The sequence below is a fragment of the Colossoma macropomum genome, unplaced genomic scaffold (genome assembly GCF_904425465.1).
Source record: "Colossoma macropomum unplaced genomic scaffold, Colossoma_macropomum, whole genome shotgun sequence".
Lineage (NCBI taxonomy): Eukaryota > Metazoa > Chordata > Actinopteri > Characiformes > Serrasalmidae > Colossoma > Colossoma macropomum.
In genome coordinates this window covers 32,592,766-32,603,821 of record NW_023494789.1, presented here as the reverse complement: position 1 = coordinate 32,603,821, position 11,056 = coordinate 32,592,766, and the positions used below count along the sequence as shown (strand labels likewise).

Here is an 11,056-nt window from a genome sequence, read left to right as displayed (position 1 = left end):
AATTATAGATTGAAAGTAAGCAATATCTTCCAATTTTTTCCCAAATTTGTTCTTGAGAAAGGCCCTATTTATTGTAATATTTTTTACATTTTTGCTCAATATACTCTATTAAATCCAGACATCTTTTCCTCATATTTAGGCCTGTATTGTAGAAGACAGAGTTGTTCTATATGCCTGTACTATTCAAAAAGATGAAGTGATGTATTGTGTATACCAAGGGTACACACACATTTTTTATAAGGAAAATAAGAATTGGATAGGTTATATATAGTGAAATACCATTTGCTCACTCATTGGATGAGGGATCTGGCCCACAGACCACACACTGGGCAGCCCTGGTGTATGTTATGTAGTTAAGTTATGTATTTGTGCACTAAATCATTTGTGCTGATGGCTTTGTTTTTTCTAAATGGCATAAATACCTGATTAAAAATTTGGTCCACTGTTCTTGTTTCTGGGTCAGTTTTAAGAGTACATATCGTTCATCTCTTTGATGAGGCAAACAAACTGTATTTGTGCAGGACGCTGTTCTTTACTATACTACTCTGAGCGTCCAAGCCTATGCTTATAACAGGTCTTCCCACTACCATTCAGACAACTGTTTAAACACTGTGTAAACACTCTCCTTTCCAGACTTTAAACAGGCCCTACTAAACTCTTATGAGTGATATCTAATAAGCCTAATGTAGTCTGTTATATGCAACACTTCATATAACACTTCTACTATTAAATGGCAGGCCCACTGCATTTACAAATATGCATGTAAATAAAGGAGGATATTTATATTTCAGATATATAACTTCCCTGCCGCACTGGGAAAATATTTTTGCCTGTCTTAGCACGCCATAACTACACTTTACCTTGAAACATAATCACTTTAATACTGCAAAAATTGTATTATGTTTGCATTAATTTGTGAATCAATTTAAGATCTCGTGTTTGAAACATTTTCATGGATCATTCCTTAAAGTTATAAGAAATGTACACTTTAATTTTGTCTTTCAACATTCACTCACCCCTGCTATCTGAACACATTCACCTCTCTGAAATATCTGGAATATTGGAAAGTCACATATTAACTAATAATTATTTGCATTATCTAAATTTCCCAAAGTTCTTGGGAATAAGAAAAGTAAGTTATCTGATTGTTTTTCCTTTTCCTTTATTTTGAGTGATATTATGGGTGCAGTGGGTAGCGCTGTCATCTCACAGTAAGAAGGGCCTGGGTTCGATTCCTGGCCAGGCAACCAGGGTCCTTTCTGTGTGGAGTTTGCATGTTGTCTGCGTGGGTTTCCTCCCACAGTCCAAAGACATGCAGTCAGGCTAATTGGACATGCTAAATTGCCCCTAGGTGTGAATGTATATGTCTGTCTGCCCTGTGACTGGCGACCTGTCCAGGGTGTATCCTGCCTTCTGCCCAATGACAGCTGGGATAGGCTCTAGCACCCTGAAGGATAAGTGGTTTAGATGGTGTGTGTGTGTGATTATGAAACTGACTGAAAGTTCAACTTCATTACCTAAATTCTAGATTGAAAGTAAACTATTCATTTAAAAATATACTTTCAGTAGCTCATAAAAATGGGCCTCATTTACCAATATCTTCCTATTTTTGTCCTAAATTTGTTCTTGAGAGAGGTCCTAAGAGAAAGTCAACGTCAGATTCATGACGTGTTTTCAAACCTCAGAATTATTCAAATCTTTGTGCTCTTGAGTGTGTGTAGATTCTGTTCTTACCTAAGAACAAATCCTAAATAAGAAAACATTGGTGAATGTCAGACTCGTGATGAAAACTGTGTATGTGGGTTTTAGGAAGAAACTTCTCTTAAGAACAGTTGGTGAATGAGGCCCAGTGTTGTTAATGTCCTCATGCCATTAGCATTGATGCTAGTCAACCACATTTAGTGTATTTGTTAATTCTATGTTAAAACTCAACCTTGTTACTCATCTAAGCCTTTGTCAGCAAAGAAGCATTGTAAAAACTACATATTGTTCCTAAGACTAGTTAACACATTTCTGAATAGTTATATGGTTGTTTTCTTGAATTCAGTGTTGGTAAATGGCAACTTAAATAATGTCCATCTATTCAAGCATCATAACTTGTCATCTTTTAAACTATCTCCTCCTCTTTCCTCCCATCTGTATTTGTTACTCGTCAAAATGTGTTACTTTTTTGCGCTTGATTATGTTTGCATTACACTCCTTACATATTGCCCTAAATGAAACCTAGAAAACTTGCGTAAAAGAATGAAACGCATAATTTGTCCATGGCATCCATAAAAGGTACTAAGAAGGGAACAAAGGGCAGGAGCTAAGTGGTTTCGTGAATTTGGGTCCAGTAAAGATGATACTGAAGACACTGGTCCTCAGAACATACTTTTCATGTAAGACCTCTGCCTATTTAAGGAGCGTTTAACTGTTATTAAAACAGCTGTGTGGTTTTGCAACACAAACTGAAATGGAACAGCCACCAGTATCTTCTCTGTCCATCTCATGTAAAAGCTCCCACACACACCACACACACTCAAACACACACATACACACACACACAGGCCTGTCTTTTTCTCTAAATAAGGCAGCCTTATCTGCCTTTCTGTCAATTCGGCCCCATTCCTATGAGTATCCCATTCTGTGGTGTACAGGCACAGGGGGAGGACACAGCCTGTACATTCTTTGCCCTTATATGGCCAAATCCCTGCTTGGGCCCCGCCCTATTTGGGACAAACAGGGCGTTTGATTGGCCGAAAGCAAAATGGGCGGGGCGTATTACTAAGCTGATGCTTTCAACAAACTTTTCTCCAGTGATAGTAACTGCCTTCCCTCTTCTCTCCACCGCAAACGCAAGCAAACCCTAGTAGGCTAGTCACCTCTTCACCTGAAGCTAAAGGTGAGCAGCGTCTTTGAGCCTCTTTGCTGTTTTACTTACCTGTGTAGAAGGTAGAAAGGCTGTGGTCAGCAGTGTTGGGTTTTGTTATGTACTGTACTGCGCTCTGACTGACCGTTGGCTTGTGTGGATGAAGCTGCTGACGTATGTGCAGTTAACGCTACATGGCTGTTGGAGAAAGCTAATCCTGAGGAGTTTTTTGCTATCTTTTAGTGCTGGGCGAGACTGATTTCTAATATAAAATGTATCAGACGATATTTATTTTACATAAAGATAATGGCCTCATGCTTAAAGGATGTCCTACAAACCTGATGTGGCGTGTTTTGAATAGTCAGTTTTGTTCTATTTTCTTCTCCTGGAATTACACGAAAGGGCAGGTTAGCAGAACACAAATGCACCCAGTTAGCATCTGAAGCATCCAGCAAATGAAATGCTCATGTTTTTCCTGTGTACCATGAGTAATGTGCACAAAATAGAATGGAAAAGCAGACTTAGCAGCAGGGGCACTGCTACTTTATGATAATTTATATTATTAATAATAATGCTCATTATCTGTTAAATATATTACTGAAAATATCGCAGCATTATCACAGTGCGTCAACATCACGCCAAGGTTGCAAAGCAACATGTGAGATGGCTGTTTATTTGGAGGGGGCTGAACTCAACTGAAGTTGGCCAAGTGTTAGGCCTTCAGAGTGAAAGGGACAGTTGGGGTTTTCCCTCCATCAGGGTGGATCAGAAAGAAGAATTTCACCGGCTCTCTGACCCATTTAGACTGAGGACTGAGGTCCATGCTTTCCATAGCAGATCAGTGTGTTCCACTGTCTGTGTGTGTGGGAGTGTGGTGTCTGTAATGTCCAAGCATTCTCTGCCATTTAGTCCTGGACATCTTCACCACTGCACTCAATAGTTATTTCCTCCTATATGATGCATACAGTGAGATCCCCAAACAGCTTTTAGCTATGATCTACGGTGCTAAAGCTTGCAATGCTCCAAAGAAAGTGTCTCTCCTTCATTGAAAGGATAGACTGATGGATTTCTCACCATCTCTCTCATTCATTGAGAGTTTATTTTGACTTATTTTGCCTTGGCCGAAAGTTCATTATCCCCCCAGAACTAGAGATGTGTCTGTTGTAAGAGTAGAGGCTATGTGGAGAGGCCCAACAGAGAACAGAAAAAAGCGGTATTCTACTCTGGATGATTAAGCTAAATTCTGAGGACTGTCCCTTAGGAATATCCAAACGTGTTTGACTTTGAGCTTAAGCTATCTGGCTAACTGAGAAAATCCTCCTTGAAATACACACTGAAATACCACTGAAATACCACTGAAATACCACTCAGATAAGAGAAGAATGTGGATTAACTCCAAAGGTAGTTACAACAAAAAGGAACTACTCACAAAACTAAATCATTAGCTAAAGCAAAATTATTAGCTAGTTAATCATCATACTGACACAGCGAAACTTGAAGGCAGTTAATTATCATATCTTTATACATATGAGATTTTCTGTGCCATAAAGCTCGATGTTGGTTATGTTAACCCCTATTGAAAGAGGTCTTAGTAAACATTTGTCATCACTAAAGAGGCTTTATAGTATTAGAACCTTTGGGAAAAGTTTGAGAATAGTTCTGTTTTTCCCTTCTGCTTTTAAAGTGTTATTTCTGAAGCTAGACAGGGACTTTGTTTGCAGTTTCCCAAGTATGTTAGCAACCACCTCACAGACAGACAGACAGATAGACAGACGTACCCAAACTTAACCTGACATTTACAGTAGGAGGTTAGTTGAATAGTGTTTAAAACCCAAACAAAACTGATGACAGAAAATAGGAGGGGAAAAGTGAAAACCCATAGAAAGTGAGTCTACGTTGTAGAAAGCAAAAACAATAGGAATTTAAATGGAAATCCTTCCTTTTTTTGTCATGTAGCTGCTGTATTTTCCTCACAATAAGCTTTTAAAGTGACAAAGGTGAGCCAACCACAGGAAATTTGCATATCAGATAAGGCTTGTGTCAACTCAGCATTTACAAGAATTTGCTTATTTTATTGTTGATACTATGAGACAGTAAGTCTTTATTGAGAGCACAACTTAATGAACGTTTAGAAAGGACAGTGAAGAACTCCACTTGCTCAAACAGGACCATATTTGGGCCTGCTCAACATTTAAGTCAACATCACTGCATCCTTCACGGACATCTCAGTTCAAAGATTCTTAGTGCTCACTATCAAGAGATGCCGCTAAAGGGGAAATCCACCAGTTTTTCTAAATTTCTGCATGATTCTTTTATGAAAATAAGTAAAAAAGACATTTGGAGTAGTTTGATATGAAATGGTTAATTGTAAAGAAACTTAGTCACTCAGATTTCTTTGCAATGTTGGTGATAGAAACCAGAGTTTTTAATTTCTATGCCACTAATATAGCTATTTTTTTACTATCCTAAATGACCAGTGAACCTATATGTCTTCCTTGTTTTTGTATGTAATATTGATAATGGTAAAATAGTGGTCTGGAAAAAAAATGATTGGTCAAAACTTTATCTGAAGGACTGTAAAACAATGTTTCAGACATAAGGCAGCGTATTCCAAACCATTACATGTAATGGCTTTCTGTGAGGGGAGATTTTAGAGGCATTAAGCACTTCGGATGTCTGGTTCCTATAACCATTCCTGTGAACAAGTGACTTGGAGCACATCAAACCACTCTGAATGACTGTTTATATCTTTTTAAAAAGATTTTTAATCTATTTATTTAAAGAGACTGTTTAATCTTGCAGCAATTTTAAAAAATGGTCTATTTGAAAATGCCAGCTTTACATTGTGTGAACATTTCAGAATAAACCAACCAACAAAAAAGTCTGGATAAATGAATATACTGTAAAGTTAGGAAAGTTTTTACTGCTCCTATAAAGTTATCTGAGATACAAGGTTTTGTTACAATAGTGATGATATGCTATTCAGGATGTGATATATCATCATTTACAATGTGTTAGTCACTGCACTATACTGGTGTCCAGTGTGTAGCTCATGGCCTTCTGTTCCAGCATGAGTCAGTGCTAGCTAACACCTGTCTCTCTGATCTCTATGACAGTGTGTATTAAAAACAAGCACATCGGATAATAGCAGTGGATGGGTATTAGCAATGGATATTTTAAGAGCAAGCCTGATGGCCTGCACTTCTGATCACACAGCACAAAACAAGTCGTATGCAATTTATTGTTGCTCCCATTATATGTGGATATTGTTGTAGTTCTGGGCTGGACATGTTTTGTATTGACAAATTGTATTTTGAGGGGTTATTTTAGTCAGGGTCAGACTAGGCTGAAACATGATTCCAGCCCTGGAATTCACACAGGAAATGAGGTCCCTGAGTAAAAAGAGAAGATACAAAGGAGAAATGGATTCCATAGACTTGTAGGGAAATTCCACCCATTTTTAAAATTTTCTGCATAACTTATTCAATTAAAACGGAAACAAAGTTATTCAGAATGTTTTGATGTAAACTGGATAATTGCAGGGAAACATACTGGCTCCAGTTTCTTTACAGTGGTGTTGATAGGGACCAGGGGTCACTTTGTGTACAAAGGGAATATAGCCATTTTATTCACTATCCAAAACCACTAGTGAACCTACGCATCTTCTGAGTTTTTATATGTAATGTTGATGTTGGTAAAATAGTGGTAAATGTGAAAAATTAAGTTTTCTTTGGGGACTATTTTGCATTACCATGCACTGCGTGTACCCTCCCGCATGAATATATTTTAAAAAATACGTTATACACTGTCGCAAAACTATGATTAAACAATATCTCAGGTATCAGGCAACATATCCATAATGCCCTACATGTACCTCTTGTCAATGAATGTTTTTTGAAAACTGATGTTTTAGGCCAAAACCTTCTTAGATCTATCATAAAGCAATGTCTCAGGCGTCAAGGCAGCTTAATAGCTTTCTGTGAGGTAAATTTAATAAGTATCTCTAAAGGAAAGAATTTCACATCAAACCACTCTGAATTACATTGTTTTGTATCTTAACCTTTTAATTATTTAGCAATTTTGAAAAGTCAGTGGAATCCCCCTTTAAAGTATCTTTGGCTATGATAATAGGTATATAATGACTTGCTAAATAATGGGGGTTTGTTATACAGTGGTGTGCCTAATTTTAACACATCCTTCCTGTATTGACAGATGTAAGTCAACACCCAGATGTAGTGGAAGACGCACAGTAATGTTTTTCAGATAACAAACACACCACTGCTGTTTAACATACAAAGTAAAGCTGGTCTTTGAAATGGCGTGTGCTGTTTCTTCACAAGCAGAAGGGAAATTTTGTTTTCTGCTAAAGTGAAATCAAGCATACAGTTACTGGATTACCTGCATGCATACACACCCAGGCACACACACAACAGGGCTTGGCCAGACTGCATGCTTGAAGTAATTACAGGCATTTTACACATTCAAATGTGGGTAAGATCCCTGGCTGTGCATGACTTTACTGGCTTTCTGTGGTGCCATGGCTACATCACTGGAGTCAATATCACAAAGAAATTTCCCAGAAGGATCAGTAAGTGTGATGGTTTGGAACAGAGACAGGATTCCATGGGCTGCTCTATGACAACACCCTCATGTTTCCTCTTCCACTGTTTCATCAGTCATAACTCCAGTCTTAAGCCTGTTTTGAAGACTTTTGGCAAACAGTGCACTGTTTAACAAAAGACTAATTAAAGATTTTTTTACTCATCAAGCATTGATATCTCTGCAGAACAGGAAATCTGTCAAACTAGTAGAAGCTCCAGTGTTGGACACTGAACAGCTCTACAGCGTCTCATCTCTCACTCTCGTCCAGGTCCAGCCAGGCGCCATCATGTCCAGCAAACGTGCCAAGGGGAAAACCACCAAGAAAAGGCCTCAGAGGGCCACCTCCAATGTATTCGCCATGTTCGACCAGTCCCAGATCCAGGAGTTTAAGGAGGCCTTCAACATGATCGACCAAAACAGGGATGGATTTATTGACAAGGAAGATCTACATGACATGCTGGCCTCCTTGGGTGAGTCAGAGAAAGAGAAAAACAGTGACATTTATGGGTGCATTTCAATGTTTATAATAGGTGTTTGAAAATGCAAGAAGGCACTGCATTGATTGTCATAACTGATTATTGGTTAGGTCTTATTGAAATATGGCATCTACAGTACTGTGCATAATTCAGAGACCACCCTTCATTTATTTAATTTACAGTCAAAACAGCCATAAAGTACAGGATTTGTTATTTTTTAGTGTAAAAAAACAGAAACAACAAACAAAATACACAGAAGCCTCAACAATTGAATGCATCAAATTGTTCAGTATTTAGTGTTTTGCCAATTTGCCTTTATAACAGCTTCCATTCTTTGTAGGACACTTTAAGTTTTTCAAAGAAATCTGAATCCGCACTTCCAAAGTTCAGTCTTAGACGTTGGCTATAGTTTCTGCTTTTCACAGTCATACATACTGAGGTCTGGACTTTGGGATGGCCAGTGGATTTTTCTGAGAACACCAGCAGCTTCTTTGTTTAATTTGCAAACTTTCCCTTCTTTATGCTCATGGATTATTTTACATGCAGTCTCCTCAGACATATCCCCTGCAAATGCATAACTTGTCATTATTGGACATTTTGACTGGCAATTCTGAAATAAATAAAGGTTGGTCTCTGATGTTTGCACAGTATTGTAATAGCTGTGTGAAATTTTATTATATTTATCTATTCTTGAGAGTATAAAAGTGGATATATCATTTTTATTGTCAGTATTCCACTACTGTATAAATAGTCTCTCCAGTGACCTTTGGGTATTCATTATATTTTTAAAACATTTTTGGATCAATTCACAATAATTGAATTGTGGTAAAATGTATGCTGAAATCTCAAATCACAATTGAATGAAATTATCATGATGTTAGACCCTTAAAATTAATGCATGGGGTATATAACAGCATGTAAACTTTTATGGCGTCATAAAATATTTAGACTTTTTGTATTTCAGACACACCGACATTACTCTGAAAGTAATTACTGCATTTTCAGTTGGTTGCAATGGCTTGATGTATCTGGTACCTGTGTGCAGGTAAGAACCCGTCTGATGACTACCTGGAGGGCATGATGAGTGAAGCTCCAGGTCCTATCAACTTCACCATGTTCCTCACCATGTTTGGAGAGCGTCTGAACGGAACTGACCCTGAGGACGTGATCAGGAATGCCTTCGCCTGCTTTGATGAGGAGGGCTCTGGTGAGCCAAATTTAACACTTACGTACTACTGACTTAATGTCTATTCTTAAGCAAGCTCTCACCTTCAGAGTTTCCAAAAAAATAAATGATGCAAAACTGGCCTCGTATCAAAGAAGTGTTTTGTTACTAATCCCCAGCTGGGAGGGATTTATTTTGAGATGCTTATGCTGGATACATTTTAGGTTTACATGTGCTCTGAGTAGATGCTATGGTATTTTACAAATTCTTGAGATTACTGCAATTTTGATATATAGCAGTTATAACTAAACATATAACCTATATGTCACACCTTTATGTCATGCTAGTGTCCTCCCACAGGCCTGTTAATACTTTTGCTTCATCTGTGCAGGTGTGATCCACGAAGATCACCTAAGAGAGCTGTTGACTACTATGGGAGACCGCTTTACTGATGAGGAAGTGGACGAGCTGTTCAGAGAGGCTCCCATTGACAAGAAAGGAAACTTCAATTACGCTGAGTTCACTCGCATCCTCAAACACGGGGCCAAAGACAAGGACGACATCTAATCTCCCACAGACTCTTATGCCTGGCTACAGAGTGCATTCTGTTCAGATAAATGATGTACATATGATATGGAAAAAAGAAATTGTGTTATTCTAAAGCTAAAAATCTGCTATCATGATAAAATTTGGATGTTACCAAGGTACAAAAATAGGACTCATGTAGACTCAATGGTTATAACTACTTACCTCTGTTTATTTGCCTCTCCAGCTGTCCACGTGCCTTAAAGAATTCTGTAGCCCACAGACCTGTGTGTATGTTTATTTCCGATACTAAACAGATATTATTAGGGATATAAAGTTATGCAGCAGAGATAAACAACAAAAAATATGCAATGTTTTGTGACATAACATTGTTTCAAGCCTCATTGGGAATCAATTACTTTAGTCAGATGAAATTGATTAGAACATTGATTACTCGTCCAGAAGAAACCATAACATCGTTTCTTCCTTCAGCAGCAATTGTAGGTCTGTGGTGTGACCCAATGATTTATGCCCCTTAAAACTGCTTGCTTATTGAAACACAGCTGAAGGATTTTAATGGAATTCATGAGTCATGTGTGTAATGACATGAAGACCAATAATCAGCAAGCTTTTGGACAGGTCAATTCCACCTAACCAAAATTTCTAAATATATGTAAAATTAGTATAATGTGTTAATAAAACTTGGATTACTCCAATCTGAAAAAATACAAAAGCAGAAAATTTTGAAAATATTCTGGAAAGTTGGCATCCTTTAATGTGCCTTAGCTTGTCATTGTGGGACCAATGAATGATGCAAATGTTCTACCTGTGTCAATCTCATTATCAGATAACTAATTAAATGGGAGATAACCACAATGGCTGTTCATATTTTCCTAAAACTTCTGTCATGTTGGATTTGGCTGAGCTAATGCAGATAGAGTTTTACATACCTCAGTTAAAAGAGAATTACAATTTTTCAGAATTTCTGCTTAAAGATGTAGGTAAAGTCATCCAGTGGTTTGATGTGAAACTTTAGGAGGAACTTATTGAATGAATTGTTTACTGGTGATGGTGATAAGAACCAGAAGTCTAAAGCATTTTATAATATATTTCTAAAGACTCCATTACAGCAAATTACTACATGAAATGGTTACACATATGTTGTCTGATGTCAGAGACATTGTTTAAAAAGTTTTGAAAAGCTTTTGGTCTACAAAGGATTTAAAAAAAAACAAAAAACATTCTAATATGGCAGAGGTGCACTTACAGGGCGTGGTAAGGCAAACTTCAGATTCATCAGTATATTTCCATTATTAACATTACTTCCAAAAACTCAGAAAACATGTAGGTTCATGGACATATTGGACAGTAAATAAATTGGCTATGTGCGCATTGTAAACAATCACAACCCCTGGTTCCTACCACCATCGTTATAGA

General features: G+C 37.6%; 1 protein-coding gene across 1 annotated transcript; it reads left to right on the top strand.

The window, feature by feature from the left end:
* Positions 1-2,754: 2,754 nt before the first annotated feature.
* Positions 2,755-9,903, top strand: myl9b (myosin, light chain 9b, regulatory). The gene is made up of 4 exons (XM_036571010.1): positions 2,755-2,884; positions 7,722-7,923; positions 8,975-9,136; positions 9,486-9,903. The coding sequence occupies exons 2-4, from the start codon at positions 7,740-7,742 to the stop codon at positions 9,659-9,661; spliced, it is 522 nt and encodes a 173-aa protein (XP_036426903.1). The 5' UTR covers positions 2,755-2,884; positions 7,722-7,739; the 3' UTR covers positions 9,662-9,903.
* Positions 9,904-11,056: the final 1,153 nt, after the last annotated feature.

What these genes read in the sequence shown, in the direction of transcription:
- myl9b (XM_036571010.1), top strand. Translation starts at nt 7,740, where the DNA reads ATGTCCAGCAAACGTGCCAAGGGGAAAACCACCAAGAAAAGGCCTCAG. An exon ending in TGACATGCTGGCCTCCTTGG is followed by an intron (nt 7,924 to 8,974) that starts GTGAGTCAGAGA and finishes ACCTGTGTGCAG; the next exon opens with GTAAGAACCCGTCTGATGAC. An exon ending in CTTTGATGAGGAGGGCTCTG is followed by an intron (nt 9,137 to 9,485) that starts GTGAGCCAAATT and finishes TCATCTGTGCAG; the next exon opens with GTGTGATCCACGAAGATCAC.